Below are 23,679 nucleotides of genomic sequence, written 5' to 3'. Positions count from 1 at the left end.
GATTACAGCCTGAAAAACCCCATCGGGCGGTTCTTCTCTGTCACATGGGGTCACTGTGAGTTGGAATCAACCTGACGGCACCTAACAACACCAACAAAACACTGCCCTACTAACTCCAATCCGCAGTTTCACTGCCACTGAACGAAGTACTTGATGCTTCCACAGGTTAACAAAGCCCACGACAACTCACATAGCACAGGTAGTACCCTCAAGACAAAGCAGCAGCCTATTTACAGACTCCAAGTCATTTTAGAATGCCACTGATTTGAAGATACACAAAGCATATGATCTAGACCTGCGGCTACTGCCCCTTCAACAAGAGAGCCATATGTCACTGAGAAATGACAAGGAATAAAACCTGTGCTCAAGTTCTTTGATATTCCTGCAGTCCAGAGGTGGAGTCTAATTCCCCTCACTTGGATGCAGCCTGGTCTGAGCTCCACCAACCAACAGAACATGATGGCAGTGGTGCTATACAGGCAACAGCTTCCACCTGACCCTCTCTCTTGGGATGTTGGATCTTGTAACCCAGCCGCCATACTGTGAGGGAGCCTATACGGGAAAACTCTGACAGCCCCTGCTGAGTTCCCACTTAATACTCAGACACCTGAATGAGGGAGCCTTAGAGATTACTCCAGCCCAGCCACAACTGATGGCAAACACATGAGAGACCCTGAGCAATAACTACCTCGCTTAGCTCAGTCAACCCGCAGAAGCGTAAGAGTTAATAACAATATAAGAAGTTGTTGTTTTATGCCTCAAGTTTGGGGTGGTTTGTTTGCAGCAATGGAAAACCAGAAACAAACCTACGTCAGGTTCCTATCTGAACCATACACCCAGAACAATTAGGCCAATCCGACTTCGTTTTGCATACTCCAAATGGAAACCAGATGAACCGAGTTCCTGCACAAGAATTCTAGGCTCTTAGAAGCTAAGGGTTGGAGGAACCCCTAGTGGGTCATATAATCTCACTGGTCTTCTTGTGCAAGAATGAGTTCTCATGCCATAAAAGCTCCCTGCAAGCTCTAGTGCACAAACATTTACAGACATCAGGATGCTGCAGTTAACCAATTAACACTGGAAAACTTCCACTGGGCAGTGTGAAGTACATGTTTTATTAAGACTGTCTGCAGTATTTTGAAACACAAGGAGAAAAGAACTTACTCATTAAGGCAAATACATAAATTCTGTATTGGAGGAGACATTTAATGGAGCTAGCCCAAGAGTCTATCTGTAACAATGGAGTAAAAAGACACTTAGGAGAAATGAATCTGAAAACTGTCTTCTAACATACCAGTGCAAAAGATACAAACACTGCACCTGGGCTAGAGTAAATGTTTGTGAAATTCTTGTCATTTTAACTTTCTTCCCAGTGTAACTGGTTGAATCATTTGATTGAAGTTCACAGGTAAGTTAATTTACTGTTGTTTGTGTTAGCCGCCCTCGGCTTGCTTTCGACTCACAGTGACCCAACGCACAACAGAACAACACACTGCCGGGTCTTGGGACATCCTCATGATCGCTGCTGTGTTTGAGCCCGCTGTTGCAGCCACTGTGTCAATCCATCTTATCGAGGGTCTTCCTATTTTTCACTGACCCTCTATCTTATGAAGCATGATGTCCTTCTCCAGGGACTAGTCCCTCGTGGTAACATACCCAAAGTAGGTGACATAAAGTCTCACCGTTCTCGCTTCTAAGGAGCACTCTGGCTGTACTTCCTCCAAGACAGACTTGTTCGTTCTTCTGGCAGCCCATGGTATATTCAATATTCTTTGCCAACACCAGAATTCAAAGGCATCAATTCTTCTGCGGTCTTCCTTCTTTTAATATCCACTCATTATTTTAATCTCTAGCATCGGCAAGCTATTTAGAAACTCAAACATACTCCTAATGTGATCTTACATTTTACTGTCAAATAGAGTACATACTGTTGTAAGAATCAAAAATATTTTAATGGCACTAGACACTCTCAAAAATTATTCTATTATTATCTATTGAACATATTAATATTAGGTGACTACTATCAACAGATGGGGCACTGGTGGTGCAGTGGTTAAGCATTTGGCTGCTAACTAAAAGGCTGTCAGTTCGAATCCATCAGCTGCTCCTTGGCAATCCTATGGGGCAGTTCTACCCTGTCCTATAGGGTCACTAGGAGTGGGAATCGACTCGACAGCAATGGGTTATTATCAACAGAGCATCCACTGATTTCATTCTTGCAGGCAAAGGAGTGCCACAACATCTTTTGGTCTAGTCATTCATTTAAAAGGGCTAAAATAAAATGACATCTGCTTGGGAGAGTTTGTACTAAAGTGATTTGTTGCATAAACCAATGCTTTTCTAGAAAATAATGATGGGTTCGGACAAGGTCAGTTATAACCTTCCATGGAATCCACAAAAGGAATTGGCAGGCATGGGAGCTAGATTTACTATCTACTGATCATTACCACCATGCTTTAATTCCCTGAGCTGTACCTCCTGAAGAACAAGGATTCCACAGTACCACGCTTTTAATGGATGCTTATGAACTGCTCAGTACGGCGTATAAGTACATAAAATGAAGAAGGATGGATGCGCAGCAGCTTGTATCCCGGCTCAACGACTGGAACGTCAAAGATAGCTTAAAAAGACCAAGCACTTCTTTTAAATAATAAGCAGTGTGGGGAATACAACAGTCACTACAAGCATCTTAAACCGAGTCAAGCTGTGCTCTGACGGATACTTATCAGACACTTTAGTGATGACTTTATTCGAAAAGCCAAGAGAATAAATGCTAAAACCGCAAAAAACAAAACAAAAACCAATAACAAAAAAGCCTGAAAAATCAGGTTTTAATTCTTTTTGCTTCTACAGTATTCTTTATGTCATAAAATACAAGATTTAACAAAGTAAAAAAGGAAATCATGCTGTTAAATGCAAATTTCTGTTTAGAATTTAGTGTTTCAAAAACGTTTCTTTCAATTTTGACATGTATCCATATTGCAAAATTATTAAGCACATCTTTCATTTTTGCTCCCCAGTAGCCAACAAATTCAAAGGCAGGGTTTGGAATCCAATCCAATTGTATAGCAAAGCCTCATCTATTCACCAAACCAAAGAGATATATGTTTAAAAGTGACACCAAGGAGTAGGAATATCCTCACGTAAGTGAGGACGGGGAGGTTTAAAGATTAAAACACAGAAATTAAACTTGGAGAGGCTGAGAAAACTACTTGTAAATATAACTCTGGGGGTTGGGAATTAGTGCGACAGTAAGTAGGTACCACACTGATGTATGAAGAAAAATGTAGCTAGATCAAATAATACAGGATTTAAAAAATACACAGGCATTTATGAAAGGGCTTAGAGAATTAATACGAGGAACGTGGAGAATTACCAGACATCCATCCAGACACCCTGTGGGAAATGTCAAGAGGCACAACGCTGCCCGAGGAAAGTCACGTCAACAGACCAATCAGAAAAGCAGCGAGTGGTTGCTTAGGGAGCATTTCTAGAGAGTCCGTGTGAGCCTCCCGCAATGGACCCTTTACAGAAGGTATGGAGAGGGAGAGGCTGGTGTTACAGTGGTTCAGATAAATGCCATGAGAGCAATTTTAGAAGAAAAATCCTGGGGTTTACCTAACCTGAAGGAAATAATTCAAGGATGTGGGCTAAAAGGGATTACGGCAGACCTGGAACTGATACGGGGCAGGTCAGGAAGGGCCTCACCAAACCGCCGGGCTGAATGCAGCTGTGCTGAGGACAGCAAGAAGACATCCTGTAACTTATCAGCTCCACCAGGGGTTTACACCCTCCCTGCTTTCAAACCTTAGAAAAACCTTTTAAGATTTTAACATACAATGTGATATAGTAAGAACAACTTTGGACTTGGAGGCCAATGACCTGGAATCAAGTTCTGGCTCTCCCACACACTGAGCTATATGATTTTAGGGGGAAAAAAAAAAAATCCCAAAATTTTTAAAATTTCAGTTTCTTCTTATATAAGAGACAGTAATGTTGCCTTCCTGGCCTAAATAAAAAATATTCTGTAAGTGTACAGGGCTATAGAATGCTATCATTAAAGGACCACCCAGCACAGATGTTACAGGAGAAGCCTCAGACCTCAGAACAGTGTGTGTGTGTGTGTGTGTGTGTGTGTGTGCGCGCGCGCGCGCGTGCACGTGTGTGTTGGGGAGAGGGGCTTGGTGACAGCGATTATCTTTTTAGATGCAGAGTACAGCTTAGAAGTGCTGTACCAAGCATGGTCAGGGGAGGAAGGAGCGTTCACCCAGACAGTCACTTTGGGTGAGGCCCTAGTGAGGAAGGTAACAGGCAATGCTGCTGACTGGACTGCTCTGTTCTCTCTGCCTCCAGCTAAGCAGGGCTATAAGCACAGAGACAGAGGAAGAGCTGAAGAAAAAATCAAATGGAAAAGTATGAGCATTTACGGCAAGTATCAAGTCAATTCTGACTCCTGGCAACCCCACGTTTCAGAGTAGAACTGAGCTTCATAGGGTTTTTAATGCCTGTGACGTTTCAGAAGTAGATCGCCAGGCGTTTCTTCCAAGGCACCTATGGGTGAATCTGAGCCACCAACCTTTCACTTAGTGGCTGAGCATTTAACCATTTACGTTACCCAGGGATCCTTATTAACTATTACTATGTAATAATCCAAACTGTCTAAGACGGTAAGAACAGCTTAAGGACATACTTAGGGTATTGCATTAAGCAGCTAGTTCTGGCGTGTCCCATAGAACACAGACTAAGAGCTGTCCTTTGCTTCCTGACTGGAGGCAGATCTACATCCACCGCCCAGGCCTGAGCACAGAAACAGACTGGCCACCTACAACGACCGCCAGCGCAGCAGACCATGAGCCATCGGGGCTCAGTTCAACTGCAGTTTCAAAATGTACCCCTTTGGCACTGGTGGGGACACCCCAAAATTGGGCTTGCGAAGACCTGAGCATTTTTTCCAAATGTTTGAAAAAAGTGTTCAAAGTTCTTTTTGGGAATTGTAAAGTGCTATGCCACGGAAAATGAAAAGATCAATGACAAATGCGTACAGCCCATCATCCAAACCTAAATGGCAAACTTCATTTCCCATCCGTTTGAATAAAATTGGTCTGATACAATTAAAATTAATTCTGCATGCAAAAGGTAGCAAAGACGATCACATAACCATCTCCCAAGCTTGAAATAAAACCCTTACTGATTAAATGGAAAGACTGGCACCTCCGTTAAAGGAATAGAAGTTGGGGCCTCCGCTTTTTTTTCAAGTGAACTTCCTACACCCTCATTTTCTACAGAGTTAATGGTAACCTTCATCCAAGCTTCTTTCTGAGTTTACTACAATTCTTAGAAACAGAAAAACTCTTAATCCAAATATTTTATAGGGAAAATAATGGCATTAAAATCACATTGTTGTTGGTGTTGTTAGGTGCCGTCGAGTTGATTCTGACTGACAGTGACCCTGCAGGACACAGGAGAACTGCCTCATAGGGTTTCCAAGGAGCTGCTGGTGGATGTGAACGGTCCACCTATTGGTTAGCAGCCCGGCTCTTAACCACTGTGCCACCAGGGCTCCACAGAGAGTTGTCTAGGCTGTAATCTTTACGGGAGCAGATAGCCAGGTCTTTCTCCCTCAGAGCCTTTTAGTGGGTTTGAACTGCCAACCTGTGGTTAGCAGCTGAGCACTTAACTGTTGAGCCACCATGGCTCCTGAAATCACATTGGCATATATTAAAATAGTTATAAAAAATCAGGAAAAGAACCCCATAATCATAAATACTGAAAAGGTACATTCTTTTTAATCAGGTTATCAAATCAGATCTACGTTCTTTCTTGTAATCTGATTGTTTAGAATTTGGTTGATGGCTGAAATGCAACCTTATCTTCCTATTTTTAGTATTTGAGGTCGACACATGGGGTTCCAGCGAGTCGGAATCCACTTGACGGTAACTGGCACCAGTATCAGCAGTAGTGAAGTGGTACCTCATTGTGATTGTGGTTTGTATTTGCCTACGAATAATGACACTGAGAATCTTTTCGTGTACTTATTGGCATTAATACATCTTAAGAAATGTCTATTTCTTGGTTCAATTTTTAATTGGGTTGTTTGTCTTTTTATTGATGAATTTAAGAGTACTTCATACATTCTGGATACAAATATCCTATCAGATATATGATTTGCACATATTTTCTCCCATTCTGTAGGTTGTATTTTCACTCTCATGATAGTATCCTATGATGTACAAAAATTTTTAATTTTGCTGAAATAAAATTTATCTTTTCTATTCTTGTTTGTACTTTTGGCAACGTATCTAAGAAAGCGTTGCCAAATCCAAGGTCATGAATATTTACCCCTATGTTTTCTTCCAAGAGTTTAATAGTTTCAACCCTTATATTTAGGGTCCATTTAAGTATACGTTTGCATATGGTATAAGGTGCGGGTCAACTGCATTCTACTGAATTTAGCTACTCAATTTTAACAGCATCATTTGTTGAGAGACTATTCTTTCCTCATTTAATGGTTCTGGTACCCTTGTTGAAAATCAAGTGACCACAGATGTGAGGGATTATTATTATTACTGTACCTTAGGTGAAAGTTTACAGCTCAAGTTAATCTCGCATACAAAATTTTTATACACATATTGTCATGTGACGCTAGCTGCAATCCCTACAACGTGACAGCACACTCTCCCCTTCCATCCCACGTTTCCTGTGTCCATCAAACCAGCTCCTGTCCCTTCCTGCCTTCTCATCCTGCCTCCAGAGAGGAGTCGCCCATTTGGTCTTGTACATTTGCTTGAACTAAAAAGTACACTCTTCATGATTATTGTTTTATGTTTTATAGTCCAGTCTAATCTTTGTCTGAAGAGTGGTCTTCAGGAATGGTTTTAGTTCTGGGTTATCATAGCGTCCAGAAGCCACAGCCTTGGGGGTTCCTCCAGTCTCAGTCAAACCATTAAGTCTGGTCTTTTTATGTGAGTTTGAGTTCTGTTCCACACGTTTCTCCCGCTCAGTCAGGAACTCCCTTTTGTGTTCCCTGTGTGGGCAGTCATTGGTGGTAGCCAGGCACCATCTAGTTCTTCTGGTCTCAGGCTGATGGAGTCTCTGATTTATGTGGTCCTTTTGTCTCTTGGGCTAATATTTTCCTTGTGTCTCTGGTGATCTTCATTCTCCTTTGCTCCACGTGGGTTGGGACCAATTGGTGTATCTTAGATGGCCGCTCGCAAGCTTTTAAGACCCCAGATGCCACTCACCAAAGTGGGATGCAGAATATTTTCTTAATAAACTTTGTTATGAGACTCGACATAGATGTCACCTGAAGCCATGGTCCCCAGATCCCAGCCCCAGCTACTCTGTCCCTAGAGGTATTTGGCTGTGTTCAGGAAACTTCTTAGCTTTTGGTTTAATCCACTTGTGCTGACCTCTCCTGTATTGTGTGTTGTCTTTACCTTCACCAAAGATGATTCTTGTCTACTGTCTAGTTAATGAATTCCTCTCTCCCTCCCTCCCCACCCTCATAACCATCACAGAATGTTTTCTTCTGTGTTTAAACCTCTTCCTGAGTTCTTATAATAGTGGTCTTATACAATATCTGTCCTTTTGTGACTAATTTCACTCAGCATAATGCTCTCCAGATTCATCCATGTTGTGAGATGTTTCGTGGATTGTTCATTGTTCTTTCCCGTTGCCGCAGTATTCCACTGTGTGTGTGTACCACAATTTGTTTATCCATTCGTCTGTCGATGGGCACCTAGGTTGTTTCTATCCTTTCGCTACTGTGAATAGTGCTACACACGGGTGTGCATGTATCTATTCGCGTGACGGCTCTTATTCTCTGGGATATATTCCAAAGAATAGGATTGCTGGATCATATGGTATTTCTACTTCTGACTTTTTAAGGAAGAGCCAAATTTATTTCCAAAGTGGTTGTACCATTTTACATTCCCACCAGCAGTGTATAAATGTGCCAGTCTCTTCACAACCTCTCCAACATTTACTGTGTTTTTTGGATTACTGCCAGCCTTTTTGGGGTGAGATAGTATCTCATTGTAGTTTTGATTTGCATTTCTCTAATGGCTAATGATCGTGAGCATTTCCTCATGTATCTGTTAAGATGCCTGAATGTTTTCTTTGGTGAAGTGTTTGTTCATATCCTTTGCCCATTTTTTCAATTTGTCTTTTTGATGAGGGGTTACAGAATCTTGTAGATTTGAGAGATGAGACCCTTGTTGGATATGTCGTAGCCAAAAATTTTTTCTCAGTCTATAGATTGTCTTTTTACTCTTTCGATGAAGCCTTTTGATGAGCATAAGTGTTTGATTTTTAGGAGATCCCAGTTATCTAGCTTCTCTTCTGGTGTTTGTGCCTTGTTAGTAATGTTTTGTATTCTGTTTATGCCATGTATTAGGGCTCCTAGCATTGTCCCTATTTTTTCTTCCATGATCTCTATCGTTTTAGGTTTTATATTTAGGTCTTTGATCCATTTTGAGTTAGTTTTTGTACATAGCGTGAGGTATGGGTCTTGTTTCAGTTTTTTGCAGATGGATATCCAGTTATGCCAGTACCATTTGTTAAAGAGACTGCCTTTTTCCCAATTAACAGACTTTGGGCCTTTGTCAAATATCAGCTGCTCATAGGTGGATGAATTTACATCTAAATTCCCAATTCTATTCCATTAGTCTATGTATCTGTTGTTGTACCAGTACCAGGCTTTTTTGACTACCGTGGCAGTATAATAGGTTCTAAAATCAGGTGCTTTACTTATACTGGGGCTCTTCGTGAGGGATTATTTCTGCACTCTCAGTTTTATTCCATAGGTCTTTAAGTCTATCTTTAGGCCTCTACCCCACTGTTTTGATTGATGTAGATTTGTAGTAGGTTTTGAAATTGTGAAGTGTTTTTTTTCAAGTCCTCTAAATTTGTTCTTTTTCAAGGATATTTTGGTTATTTGGGATTCCTTGCAATCCCACATTCATTTTCAGATAAGTATTTCCATTTCTGCAAAAAACACCATTGGTATTTTGATAGGGGTTGTATTAAATCTCTAGATAGCTTTGGGGAGTATTGCCATCTGAAAAAAATTAAGTCTTCCAATCTATGAACATGGAATGTCTCACCATTTATTTACACCTTTTTTGATTTCTTTCAATGATATAATGTAGTTTTCAGTGTACAAGTCTTGTCCTTGGTTAAACTGACTCTGAAGTACTTTATCCTTATTAATGCTACCGTAAAATGGAATTGTTTTCTTACTTTCCTTTTTGAATTGTTCATTGTTAGTGTGTACAACTATAACTGATCTTTATACGTGGACCATGATCCTAAAACAACGCTAAATTCACTTATTAGCTCTAATAGTTTATTTGTGCATAGGGTTTTCAATACATAAGATCATGTCATCTGTGAATACAGTTTCACTTCTTCCTTTCCAATTTGAATGCCTTTAATTTCTATGTGTTGCCTAATAGCTCTGACTAGAACTTCAGTACAACGTTGAATATCACTGGTAAAAGTGGGTATCCTTGTCTTGTTTCTGATCATAGGGGGAAAGCTTTCAGTCTTTCACCATTAAGTATGGTGTTAGCTGTGGTTTTTTTCATAAATTCCCTAATCATGTTGAGAAGTTTCCCTTCTATTCCTAGTTTGTGAGTGTTTTTATTATGAAAGGGTGTTAGATTTTGTGAAATACTTTTTCTGCATCAATTGAGATGATCATGTGTTTTTTCCCTTCATTCTATTAATGTGCTGTATTACCTTGCTTGATTTTTGATATGTTGAACTACCCTTATATTCCTGTGATAAATCAGGCTTCGTTATTTTAATATGATCTTTTAATATATTACTGGAGTCTGTTTATTATTCTGTTGAGGATTTTTGCATCTCCATTCAAAAGGAACACTGGACTGTCATTTTCTTTTCTTATGAAGTCTTTGTCTGGTTTCGGTGTCAGGGCAATGCTGGCCTCTCAGAATGAACAAAGAAGTGTTTTCTCCTCTTCTATTTTGGGAAAGGGTTAAAGAGGGATTGCTATTCATACTTCTTTAAAGGTATGGTAGAATTCCCTAATAAAGTCATCAGGTACTGGACATTTCTTTATCAGGAAGTTTTTGATTTCTAGTTTGATCTCTGTTATTGGTCAATTCGTATTTGCTATTACTTATTGAGTCAGTCTTGAAGTTTTTATGTCTGGGAATCCGTCCCTTTCATCTAGGTTATCTAATTTGTTGGCATGTAATTGTTTCTTGGAAACCCTGGTGGTGTAGTGGTTAAGAGTTCGGCTGCTAACCAAAAGGTTGGCAGTTCGAATCCACCAGGCGCTCCTTGGAAACCTTATGGGGCCGTTCTACTCTGCCCTACAGGGTTGCTATGAGTCAGAATCAACTTGATGGCAATGGGTTTGGTTTTTTGGTTGAACTGTTTCTAGTATTTTCTATAATGCTTTTTATTTCTGTAAGGTCAGTAGTAATGTCCCTATATTCATTTCTGATTTACTAATTTGAGTATTCTCGTCTAGCTAAAGGTTTATCAATTTTGTTGATTGATTCAAAAATCCAGCTTTTGGTTTAGTTGACTTTCTCTGTTGTTTTTCTTCTCTCAGTTACGCTTATCTCTATACTAATCATTATTGTTTCCTTCTTCCTGCTAGTTTTGGGTTTACTTTGTTCTTTTTCTAGTTCTTCATGGTGTAAAGTTATATACTAAGTTGAGATCTTCCTTCTTTTTTAATGTAGGTGTTTACAGCTATAAATTTCTAAGTACTACTTTCTGTGTATTCCATAAATTTTGGTATGTTGTGTTTGTTTTCATTTATCTCAAAGTATTTTCTAATTGACTTCTTAATTCTTCTTTGATTTCTTGGTATTTTCGGATTGTGTTATTTAACATACACATATTTGAGAATTTTCCAATTTTCCTTTTGTTACTGACTTCTAGTTCAATTCCATTGTAGTTGGAGAAGATATTTAGTACAATTACAAACTTTTGAAATTTATTAAAACTTCTTTTGTGGCTTAACAAATGTCTATTCTGAAGAATGGACATGTTCCCTGTGCAGTTGAAAAAAATGAACATTCTGCTGTTGATAACGGGTGGAGTGTTCAGCATATGTCTGTTAAGCGTAGTATGTTTGTAGCAGTGTTCAAGTCTTCCGTTTCTTCATTGACCTTCTCTCTATCCATTATTGAAAGTGGTACATTGAAGTCTCCAACTCTAATTATAGAATTCTCTATTTCTCCTTTCAATTCTGTCAATTCTGTCAATTTTTGCCTTGGGGGCTCTGTTGTTAGGTATGTTTATCTTTATAATTTTTATCTTTTCTTGATAGATCAAACCTTTTATCAATATATAATGTCTTTCTCTGTCTCTTGCAACATTTTTGAATTAAAATTTTTTTTTTTTCTATTATTAGAGCCACTTTCCTCTTGCTTGGTTATCCTTGCATGGAATATTTTTCACTTTCAATCTATTTGTGCCTTTAGATCTAAAGTGAGTCTGTTATAGACAGTAAATACATGGTTCATATATATTTTTTTAAATTCATTCCACCTACCAATGTCTTCCAAGTGAGAGTTAAATGTATTTATATTTAATATAATTACTACTGATAAGCAAGGACTTCTATCATTTAGTCACTTGTTTTCTACATATCTTATGCCTTTCTCTCCCTTTCTCTTCCCTCACTGCTTTGTTTTTGTGTTTGATTTTTTGCAGTGTACCATTTTCATTCCCTTATCATATTCTATTCTATATTTTTTAGTTATTTTCTTAGTGGTTACCCTGAGGATTACAAATAGCTTAAATTTATAACAATCTAGTTTTAATTAACAGCAATTTAGCTTCAATACTGCACCAAAACTCTGCTCTTATAAAGCTCTATGCTTCTCCTTTATGTTGTTTCACAATTACATCTTTGTATGTGTGTGTCCATTAAATTGATTTATAATTACTATTTTTAGCACTTGTCTTTTAACTCATACAGTGTTTCTTATTGTTTCTATGGCTTCAAGTTACTGTCCAGTGTCCTTTCATTTCAGCCTGAAAGGGCTCCCCTTAGCATGTCTTGTAAGGTAGGTCCACTAGTGACAAATTCCCCCAGCTTTTGTTTCTCTGGGAATATCTTAAAATTTCCTTCACTTTTGGAGGACAGCTTTGCGGGATATAGAATTCTTAGTTGACAGGTTTTTTTGTTTGTTTGTATTTTTCTTCCAGCACTTTAAATACATCATGCCACTGTTTTCTAGTTTTCACGATTTTGATGAGAATAGTAAATCTTAACTGAGCATCCCTTGTACGTGAGAAGTTGCTTCTCTCTTGCTGCTTTCAAGATTCTCTCTGTCTCTGGTTTCAACAGTTTAATTATAATGTCCCTCAGTGTGGATCTGATTTTGTCCTACCTGAAGTTTACTGAGTGTCTTGCATGTGAAAGTGTTTTTCAATAAATTTGAGAAAATTTCAGCCATTATTTCTTGAAACAGTATTTGTTTTTTTCTCTCGCCTCTCCTTCTGCTACTCTTATTGCTCATGTTGGTGGGCTTAATGGTGTTTCACATTTCTCAGAGTCTCTGTTCATATTTCTTCATTCTTTATCTCTGTTCTTTAGCTTCCATAATATAATTTAATCCACCTTCAAGTTCACTGATCCTTCCTTCTGCTTGCTCAAATCTACCACTGAACATTTGCAATAAATTTTTCATTTTAGTTTTTGCACTTTTCAGCTCCAGAATTTCTATTTGTTTCTTTTCTATTATTTGTATTTCATTATTGATATTCTCATTTTGGTAGGACATCATACTCCTGGGTCCTTTAGCTCTCTGTCCATGGTTTCCTTTAGGTCTTTGAGCATATTTAAGACTGCTGATTTAAAGTCTTTCTCTAGTAACTCCAATGTCTAGGCTTTCTAAGGAACAGTCTTTAATTTCTTTATTCCTTTGAATGGGCCATACTTGTAGATTCTTTACATACTTCATAGTTTTTAGTTTAAAACTGGAAATGTTGGATATTATAATGTGGTAACTCTAGAAATCAGATTATTCTTCCTTTCTAGGGTTTGTTATTACTGTCTGCTGTGGGTTGTAGCTGTTTCGTGACTTCTACACTATCTTTGTAAACACTGTACTCCTTGTCACGTGTGGTTAACATGACTCTTCCATTAGCTTAGTGGTCAGACAGTGATTTGAGATAGATTTCCTTAAACAAGCGAAGCTTAAAAAAATCTACAACAGTGGCATTTGGGCTCTGTGTGTTTGCTGGGGCATGTCTTCTACACTTAGCTGAACACTTTACATCCCTGCCTTCTCTTTTACTTCTTGTTTGCTCAAAGCTTGAAGGTCAGCCAGAGGTGAGAGCTTACTGCCTTCCGTGAGCATATGCCCCATCTTGGGCATCTGTATGACCTTATAAATTACTAGGAATATGCGGAAGGCTGCCAAAGTCCTTATTCTGCAATAACTCACCTCAGAGCTTTTCCTCCCAGACTTTTCAGCACATCTGTTGTTTGAACCAAATCACTTCTTTCTCCCAGGTTGCAATGACTGGTTCATGTGCTTTTAAACGTTTTTAAGGAATGACCTCTACATGGCCGTTTCTCTGCCAGAGAGAGTTCTGAGTAAAGTGAAATAAAGGGAAGCTCTTTGTGTAAGCTCTTCAAGGAGCCACCAGACACGTCTAAACAGACAACCCCAACTGTTTGAGAACAAAGTCCATTCTGCTCACTCTGACAAAGCGAACCTACAGTGGGTAGACAAGCTGTAGTCTTTAAGACTGCCATCAAGCTGGGGAAAGGGTAATGAGACAGGATAAGTTAAAATGTCACAAAACTCACTTGCTTGGTTTCAGTCACCTTTTTTCTTTTTGAATAAACATTACTCAGTTGGTTTACTGTAAGTCTTTCAACTTCGTTGGTATAAATCTTTGATTATTTTTCAGAGTTCTGAAAAAGTTGATTCTGACAGTTTTTGCCAGTTGTGTATGGATGTGTTTTGTGAACAATGGACCTTTGAGTTACCTAATCCACTATTTTTGGTACCATTACTTGACACCCATTTTATATTTAAAAGATGGTGTCTTGGGCATAAAATTAGGATGCAATGCTAATTGAGGGATGCATTCAGTCACTAACACTATTTCCCTTACCCTAAAGAGTAATGAAACTTCCTGAAGTACTAACATCAATCACCAACTATTGCTGCTTATTCAAACCCACTACACCACAGCTTGAGATGCTGAGAATACCTCTTTCAGATGACATTAAATGTTAAGCTTTACAGGAAGAATCTGTAGTTAGGATAAAAATCAGCTCTATAACAAGGAAGAGAAGTTTTACCATGCAATACACACACAACCATTGTTTGGAAATTTTAATATACTTGACATTTCAAATAACATCATTTAAAAGAGCTAAAGAAATTAACTTGCATGAGCAGAAAGGTCAAGCCACTGATTGCTGACAAAAGCTGATATAAACATATTGACATACTGAAAGGTGGGGAAAGACTCCCTGCTCCTTTCCTGCATCAGTTTATGGGCACTGAGAGATGATTCTTAGGTTTAATTTTAATTGAATTTCATTTGTATTATATTGAAAAAAATAAAGTTGAAAATTAACATAGAAACCACAGTTCCAACCTAATACTTTGATTTTCTATTCATATTCAAATTCCATACATTAAAATAATAAAAAACACTCAGAAATCAGCAAATTACCTTGAATGTAGTTCAGTACTGCCATTATTATATTTGCTTCCTCTTTCCCAAATGCCAAAGTCAGGTACACGGTAAACTCTTTCTACACAAAATACGAGATTTTGAATGAAGGACACCTAAAAGAAAGGAAATAAAACATAAGTATATATGAAATAACAATATCTTTAGATATTAACAAGAACAATTAGATGCCATTTGAATTTGCCTCAATCACATTTTTTAACCTGTTGAAATTCTTGTGATTATATTATTGAACATATTCTCTAATAGTTGGTGCTTCTAACACACAGTCCAAAGTGAGAGCCTAACAGTGTACAGTACAGAAATAGAATTTAAATATCACTATAATTCTTCAATCACATATCTCCTAGCTCTTTATGAGGACTCTGCATCTTAAGAATTAAGAAAAATAGAAAGCACTGTTTTTGTACTAGATAATATTTAGAAGCTAAAATGTCCATATAAAATGTTAAGTCTAAAACTATGGAGATGCAAAGTTACTTCTGTTATTAAAAAATGCCAGCACTACAGTGGATCAACCTGGAGGCTGCAGTCTATTTATTTTTCTGGAATCTAATCTCCTCCAGGCATTTTATATAGTTACAGGTACCTTTTGCTATAAACCCAAAGCTCACAGTTGGAGACACGCTCCAACCAACAGGCTAGGAGTCACAGCTCTGATGTAAAGACTTCAGATATTTGATGAAATTTGAACTCTCAGAAGTAACTACGAAAAGCAAAGATTATAATCAGTCCTTATTTAATTAAAGTTTATTAATTTTAATAAAGACAATTTCTTAAGTGGGCTCTGCGTTATGATAAAAGGGCTCAAAATTTGGTCATCTTGTTTGGTTCAAAACGGCAAAGTGAAAACAGTTGGTGTTCATGATTTGCGCGTTCCATATTTGTGCATCTGCTTACTTGCTAAAATGTACCTGTAACCCCAACATCAATATGTGCAGTGTTTTCACAGCTATCTGCAGACATGCACGGAATGGCAAAAAATGTGAGACGTCTATTATGGACTGAATTATGTCCTCCAAAGAGATATGTCAAAACCCAAACACATGTACCTAGGAATACCACCCTGCTTGAAAACTGGGTTTTTCTTTTGTAATCAGTTTTAAGTCAAACAGGATAGGGTGGATCCTAGTCCTAATCCCTTCTGAGTGGTACCTTATAAAAGGGGAGAACAGACACAGAAAGAGAGTCACACACAAGAGAAGATCATGTAAGGATTCATTTACCAGCCGAGAAATGCTAAGAGACACCTGGGGCTACCCACAAGGAAGGCTCTTCCCCTAGAGCCAACAGAGAGCACAGCCCTGCTGATGCCCTGAATCTGGACTTCTATCCTTTACAACTGTGAGAAAATACGTTTCTGTTCTTTAAAACAACCAACTTTGTGATATTTTATCATGGTAGTCCTAAGAAACTAAGACCTTGGCTGATGCGCAAATTCCGAGCTGACGGGAAACAAAGCTGTGCTCTGCCTTCTCATTTCAGCTCTTATACTGCAAACAAATGTCCTTTTCACCAGCTATTTATTGCCATGTTTTGCATTTTGTGCCTTGTGCTGGTGATCTTGCTGTTTAAAATGATTCCCAAGCATATAGCTGAAATGATGTCGAGTGTTCTAAGCACAAGAAGGCTGTGATGTGGCTTACAGAGAAAATGGGTGTGATAGAAAAGCTTCATTCAGACAGGAGTCATAGACTATTGGTTGTGAGTTCAGTATTAATGAAACAACAATCTATATTATATGAGGTGTCCTTAAAGAGAAACAGACATAAAACAAGCTTATCTTGACTGGTCTCCATGGCTGCCTCCATGGCTTGAACATGATGTTGTCACATTATGTGTCACTCATATTTCTACAGGATAAAGATACAGCACTTACAGTCAGCACAGAGAACAGACTCCGGAGTCAGACTGCTTGGTTTAAATTTCAGCCCTGCCATTGACTTCATGTGCGACCTTGGACAAGCCATTTGGTGCCACTTTGCATCAGGATCTTCATTTGTGAAAAGTGTCACAGCCGTACCTACCTCAGAGTGCAGCCGTACAGATGAAGTGAGTTCATATGTGCAAAGCACTCTGAGGAGTGACAGCACATAAGTGTTACGGAAGCATTAGCTATTTCTGTTATTATCACTGCTAAATATCACTTTGGGAAACAAGGACAATGACATCTTTCTAATTTTAGAGAAAAATATCTATAAATAGTTCTGACTAACTTACTCATTTTTCTACATTGCTGACAAGCAGGAGCTAAGAATACTTTATAATGCCTCTAAAATTACTCATAGAAGAGATCTGTTCCAACTTTTAAAACACGGACACTCCTCAAGTTCAACCTGATACTCACTCCCTACGAAAATGTAGAATCTCTAACACAAAGGTACCCATACAATGAACAGAAGCGGGGGGGGCGGTGAGGAAGGGGGGAGCTAATATGTTAAAAGACAAAATATGTACATAAATCAAATGTCAAAACAGACTAAATAATATGAGGATAAATAAAATAACTATATTTAAAATTAAAAACAAGAGTCTTACTTAATGTTCAAGAAAAAAAATTTTTAAAAATCACTCTAACGAAGTTCAACAAAAAATTTTTACTAAGTATAATAGGCTGGCCCCCAGTCATACCCCAATCCTAGTATTCATGTCTTTGTGTAGAGTCCCCACTGCACAGAACAGGACAGACTTCTATGACAAATAGGATGTTAAAAAGTGATAGAGTGTGACTTCTGAGGACAGGTCACAAAAGAGATTGCGGCTTCTGTCTTCTCTCTCGGATCCCCCCCTCTGGAGAAAGCCATTTGTCATATGTGACAAACTCAATCAGCCCCATGGAGAGGACTTCTATTAACAGCCAGAGAGAAACTCAGACCTCCTGCCAGTAACTATGCGAGTGAACGAAACAGGAAGCAGGTCCTCCAGCCCTGGTAATGCCTTCAGATGACATCTCGACAGCAACTTCATGACAGACTCGGAGCCAGCAACTCCCGGCTTAGCCACTACTAAATACCTGACCCACAGGAACTGTAAGATAATAAATGTTTATTGTTTTAAGCTACTATCTTCAAAGGTAATTTGTTACACAGCAATAAAGGACTAATACAATAGAAAGAAATCCCATGGGTCATCCACTCTGAAAGACGGTACACTTGAAAAGAGCTTCCAAGTAAGATGGACAAAAATATTTTCGTAAAATAAAAAGTGGCACATGCGACACAGTCAGTAAAGGAGATATCTCCAGGCCTCTTATCGAACAAGTACCTGTAGTTTTGTGCAGTGTTATTGTTACTAGGCTTGCAACCAAAACTTTCCCTAAAGTGCTGAACAAGGAACTATTTGATCATTTCTGAATAAATGAGCTTTCACTCAAGCACAGTTGCTCTGTGTCATCAAGTGGATTCCAACTCATAGCAATCCTGTATGATGGAGCAGAAGGGCCCCATAGGGCTTCCTAGGCTGTAATCTTTCCAGAAGCACATCACCATGTCTCTTCTCCTACGGAGCTCCTGGTAACTTTAAACTGCTGACCTTTTGGTTAACAGCTGAGTGCTTAACCACTGAACCACCAGGGCTCCAAAAGCACATTTATGTAAGGGAAAAGGAGCATGCAGGAACATCTGACAAACTTCTGTCATCATAACTGACTCTACAGACCTTCCCGAGTATCATCCCTGATTAATGCTTATTTCCACTTAAATTTCAAGTTTGTAAGAATATCTGAGGTTGTTATTTAATAAAATGACAAGACACTCCGACATGTGATCTAACAATAAAAGACACAAAAATTGGAGACCTGTAATAGCACGATGCTGAAGAAGGAACATTGGAGCCCATATCCGTACTTACTTTAACATCATTTAGAAAGATTTAGCTGACGTAATTAACTCAGAGACAAAAAACAATGAACAGGTTTTAATACGTTAATTAAAAATAAAACAAGATGCAGAATATAGGAAGGGGAGACAAAATTTTCAAAGTGTTCTTTAAAACTTATAAAAAAGTTATAAAAGCTTAGTTACAAAAGTCTAGAAAAATCCCTTCTTTATTAAAGTATTATGTGACTTTTCATGAAATGAAGCTTTTGCCATGAGAAATACAAGAAAAAATTATCTTTCATGGTGCGGAGGTTTCTTCGTTAAATAAAGCAAGTTTCCCTGGACCCATCTGTGAATGATTTATTTCTTGTTTCTTTTAATCTACATTTAGGACATTTATAAATAGAGGATGTCATGTAATCTGACATGGAATATCATGTAGCAGTTCATTATTTTGCCTCCCCCAACAGATACAGATGAGCTACCGCTATTAGTAAACAGAAGGATTGACTCAGGTTAACTTTAAAATTTAAAAATTCGGTTAACTTAAAAAAAAATTCCGTCACTCATCTGTACCGCGGTGGCTTGCATGCTGTGACGGTGGAAATCTAAGCCACCATTATTTCAAATACCAGCAGGGTCACCCACGGTGCACAGGTTTAAAGGGAGCGCGCAGACTAAGACAGACTAGAAAGAACGACCTGGCGATCTACTTTTAATAAACTGGCCAGTGAAAACCTGATGAATAACAGTGAAACACTGTCTGATACACCGCCAGAAGACGAGCCCCTAAAGTTGGAAGGCACTCAAAATACGACTAGGGAAGAGCTGCCCCCTCAGAGTTGAGTCGGCCTTAATAACGTGGGTAGAGTCAAGCTTTATGGACCTTCATTTGCTGATGTGGCATGACTTAAAATGAGAAGAAACAGCTGCAAACATCCATTAAAAATCAGAATGTGGAATGTATGAAGTGTGAATCTAGGAAAATTGGAAATCGTCAAAAAGGAAATGGAACACATAAAGATCGATACCATAGGCAGTAAAGAGCTGAAAAGGACTGGTATTGGTCATTGTGAATCGGACAGACATATGGTCTACTATGGTGGGAGTAACAAAGTAAAGAGAACGGCATTACATCCATTGTCAAAAAGAACATTTCAAGATCTATCCTGAAGTGCAACACTGTCAGTGATAGGACAATATCCATGCCCCTACAAGGAAGACCAGTTAATATGATGTTACTAAAATTTACACACTAACCACTAATGCCAAAGATGAAGAAATTGAAGATTTTTACCAACTTCTGCAGTTTGAAACTGATCAACCATGCAATTGGTCTGGTTGTTAGGATTTTTATTTTATGTCGAGGTATAATCCATACTGAATGCTGTAGGCTTTGATCTTCATCAGTACGCACTTCCAAGTTCTCTTCACTTTCAGCAATGTTGTGTCATCTGCATAACACAGGTTGTTAATGAGTCTTCCCTCCAATCTTGATGCCATGTTCTTCTTTGTAGAGTCTAGCTTCTTGGATTATTTGCTCACAGACAGACTGAATATGTATGGTGAAAGGATACAACCCTGATGCACACCTTTCCTGATTTTAAACCACCCAGTATCCCCTTGTTTTGTTAGAATGACTGCCTCTTGGTCTATGTACAGGTTCTTCATGAGCACAATTAAGTATTCCATAATTTCCATTCTTCGCAATGTTATCCATAATTTCTTATGGTCTGCACAGTCAAATGCCTTTGCACAGTCAATAGAAGACAGGTAAACATCTTTCTGGTATTCTCTGCTTTCAGCCAGGATCCATTTGACATCAGCAATGGTATCTCTGGTTCCATGTCCTCTTCTGAATCTGGCTTGAGCTTCTGGCAGTTCCCTGTCAATATACTTCTGCAGCCACTTTTGAATGATCTTCAGCAAAATTTTACTTGTGTGCGATATTATGATGTTGTTCACTAATTTCCACATTCGGTTGGATCTCCTTTCTTGGAAATAGGCATAAATATGGATCTCTTCCAGTTAGTTGGCCAGGTAGCTGTCTTCCAAATTTCTTGGAATAGACGAGTGAGCACTCCCAGCACTGCATCCATTTGCTGAAACATCTCAATTGGTATTCCGTCAATTTCTGAAGCCTTGTTTTTCGCCAATGCCTTCAGTGCAGCTTAGACTTCTTCCTTCAGTACCATCAGTTTCTGATCATATGCTACCTCTTGAAATGGTTGAATGTCGAAACCAATTCTTTTTGGTACAGTGACTCTGTGAATTCCTTCCATCTTCTTTTGATGCTTACTGTGGTGTCTAATATTTTCCCCTTAGAATCTTTCAGTATTGCAACTCGAGGCCTGAATTTTTTCTTTAGTTCTTTCAGCTTGAGAAATAAATATGGAGCATGTTCTTCCCTTTTGGTTTTCTATCTCCAGGTCTTTGCACATGTCATTATAATAGTTTACTTTGTCTTCTCGAGCTGCCCTTTGAAATCTTCTTTCAGCTCTTTTACTTCATTATTTCTCCCTTTGGCTTTAGCTACTCGACGTTCGAGAGCCAGTTTCAGAGTCTCCTCTGACATCCGTTTTGGTCTTTTCTTTCTTTCCTGTCTTTTTAAAAGACCTCTTGCGTCCTTCATGTATAACGTCCTTGATGTCATTCCACAATTTATCTGGTCTTTGGTCATTAGTGTTCAACATGTCAGATCTATTCTTGAGATGGTCTCTAAATTCAGGCAGGATATACTCAAGGTCATACTTTGTTCTAATTTTCTTCAGTTTCAATTTGAACTTGCATATGAGCAACTGATGGTGTGTTCCGCAGTTGGCCCCTGGCCTTGATCTGACTGATGATATTGAGCTTTTCCATCGTCTTTTTCCACAAATGTAGTTGATCTGATTCCTGTGTATTCCATCTGGCGATGTCCATGTGTATAGTTACTGTTTACGTTGGTGAAAAAAGGTATTTGCAATGAAGAAGTTGTTGGTCTTGCAAAATTCTACCATGTGATCTCCAGTACTGCTTCTATCACCAAAGCCATATTTTCCAACTACTGTTCCTTCTTCGTTTCCAACTTTTGCATTCCAATCACCAGTAATTATCAATGCATCCTGACTGCGTGTTCAATCAATTTCAGACTGCAGAAGCTGGTAAAAATCTTCAATTTCTTCACCGTTGTCCTTAATGGATGGTTCATATATTTGAATAATAGTCGTATTAACTGATCTTCCTTGTAGGCATATGGATATTATCCTATCACTGACAGCACTGTACTTCAGGATAGATCTTGAAGTGTTCTTTTTGACAATGAATGGAATGTCATTCCTCTTCAAGTTGTCATTCCCAGCATAGTAGATCATATGATTGTCTGATTCAAAATGGCCAATACCAGTCCATTTCAGCTCACTAATGCCTAGGATATTGATCTTTACACGTTCCATTTCATTTTTGACGATTTCCAATTTTCCTAGATTCATAAACTTCATATGTTTCACATTCCGATTATTAATGGATGTTTGCAGCTGTTTCTTCTCATTTTGAGTCATGCCACATCAGTAAATGAAGGTCCCGAAAGACTGACTCCATCCATGTTATTAAGGTCGCCTCTACTTTGGGGAGGCAGCTCTTTCCCAGTCAAATTTTGAGTGCCTTCCAACCTGAGGGGCTCACTATATCAGACAATGTTCCGCTGCTATTCATAAGGTTTTCACTGGCTAATTCTTTTCAGAAGTAGACTGCCGGGTCCTTCTTCCTAGTCTGTCTTAGTCTGGAACCTCAGCTGAAACTTGTCCACCATCAGTGACCCTGCTGGTACTTGAATAGCTTAGCTTCCAGCATCACAGCAACACACAAGCCCCCACAGTACAACAAACTGACAGATACGTTACATACACACTCATCTATGTATACACACACACACACACATATATATATCTCTATAAACGAAAAACCGTGGCCGTTGAGTTGATTCCAACTCATAGTGACCGTATAGGACATTATAGAACTGCCCCACAGTGTTTCCAAGAAGTGCCTGGTGGATTCAAACTGCTGACGTTTTGGTTAGCAGCCAAGCTCTTAACCACTGCGCCACCAGGGCTCCATATATCCTAATAGCTGTATCTATATACAGTAGATCCTCATTATTCACGGACTCCTTATTTGCAAATCCGCCTACTCAATAAAAATACTCGCGCTGCTTTCGTGGTCATTCAAAGAGTGTGCTTGCACAGAAGAGCAAAAGCTTTCCAGATGAGGATGAACAAAGCTTGGTCAATATCTGATAATGGAGTATTTGTGGGGACTTTCTAGAACATAAATACCACGAATACTGAGAATAAATTTTTACCTCCAAACTCTCTATTCTTCATTCCTAAGAAAAATAAGAACCTGACGAATTTAAAATTTGATAGTAAATAGAAAAAGAAATGCATGGTAGGACCTCCCAGGTCCCTGAATCATCCTAAGACGTGAATGTGGTTGGAGAAACAAGAAAAGAGGTAGCAGGGACTAGGAATTTGCCACTCCAAGGCCTACTGTACAAATAGAAAGGAAAATGGCTAATAAGCCACATCACTTTACAAAGGATTAAATACTGTCAAATATTTCAATGAAAGTGGCTTCATTCAGTGAAAGATTCTATGCAAGTCCATTTGCTGCCTCTCAGTACGGTCCTTGACACAGTAAGTTCACTGTAAAGGGAGAAGACGGTGAACATCAATGATACATTTTATTTTTCTAGGATTTTAAGTGTCCATGGTGAAGGCTTATTGTTATTAGCTATATAAAAATTTATATCAAATAAAAGTTGTAAGGCCAAGAAAAAAAACATCGATAAAAAGTGGAAAAAAGAATAAAGTTTAAGAAGGAAGTATCAGAAGCTGGTTAAGTATAGAGATGCCATATAAAACAGAATGGAAAGGTTGAAGCAGTACCACAGCCATGAAAAAATGTCAGTTGACAAATAAGATATAAAATAAACTATGGAGCCCTGGCGCAGTGGTTTAGAGCTACGGCTACTAATCAAAAGGTCAGCAGTTCAACTCTACCAGCCGCTACTTAGAAACCCTATGGGGCAGTTCTACTCTGTCCTACAGGGTCACATGAGTCAGAATCGACTTAATGGCAATGGGTTTGGTGTTTTTTTGGTATGGTAAAGACT

The 23,679-nt window shown here is 38.6% G+C and overlaps 1 protein-coding gene across 5 annotated transcripts in view; it reads right to left on the bottom strand.

Moving 5' to 3' along the window:
• Nucleotides 1–23,679, bottom strand: part of PHKB (phosphorylase kinase regulatory subunit beta) — a 215,767-nt gene that overhangs the window by 134,249 nt on the left and 57,839 nt on the right. For all 5 annotated transcript variants that reach the window (XR_002823222.1, XM_023726966.1, XM_004371692.2 and 2 more), the window contains exon 7: nucleotides 14,689–14,804. Coding sequence is in view for 4 of the 5 variants with exons in the window: in XM_023726966.1 (XP_023582734.1) it covers nucleotides 14,689–14,804 (116 nt within the window). In the remaining variant the exon portion in view is untranslated. The remainder of the gene's footprint in view (nucleotides 1–14,688; nucleotides 14,805–23,679) is intronic.

This window comes from Trichechus manatus, unplaced genomic scaffold (genome assembly GCF_000243295.1).
Source record: "Trichechus manatus latirostris isolate Lorelei unplaced genomic scaffold, TriManLat1.0 scaffold00014, whole genome shotgun sequence".
Taxonomy (NCBI): Eukaryota; Metazoa; Chordata; class Mammalia; order Sirenia; family Trichechidae; genus Trichechus; species Trichechus manatus.
This window is presented reverse-complemented; position numbering and strand designations above follow the sequence as displayed.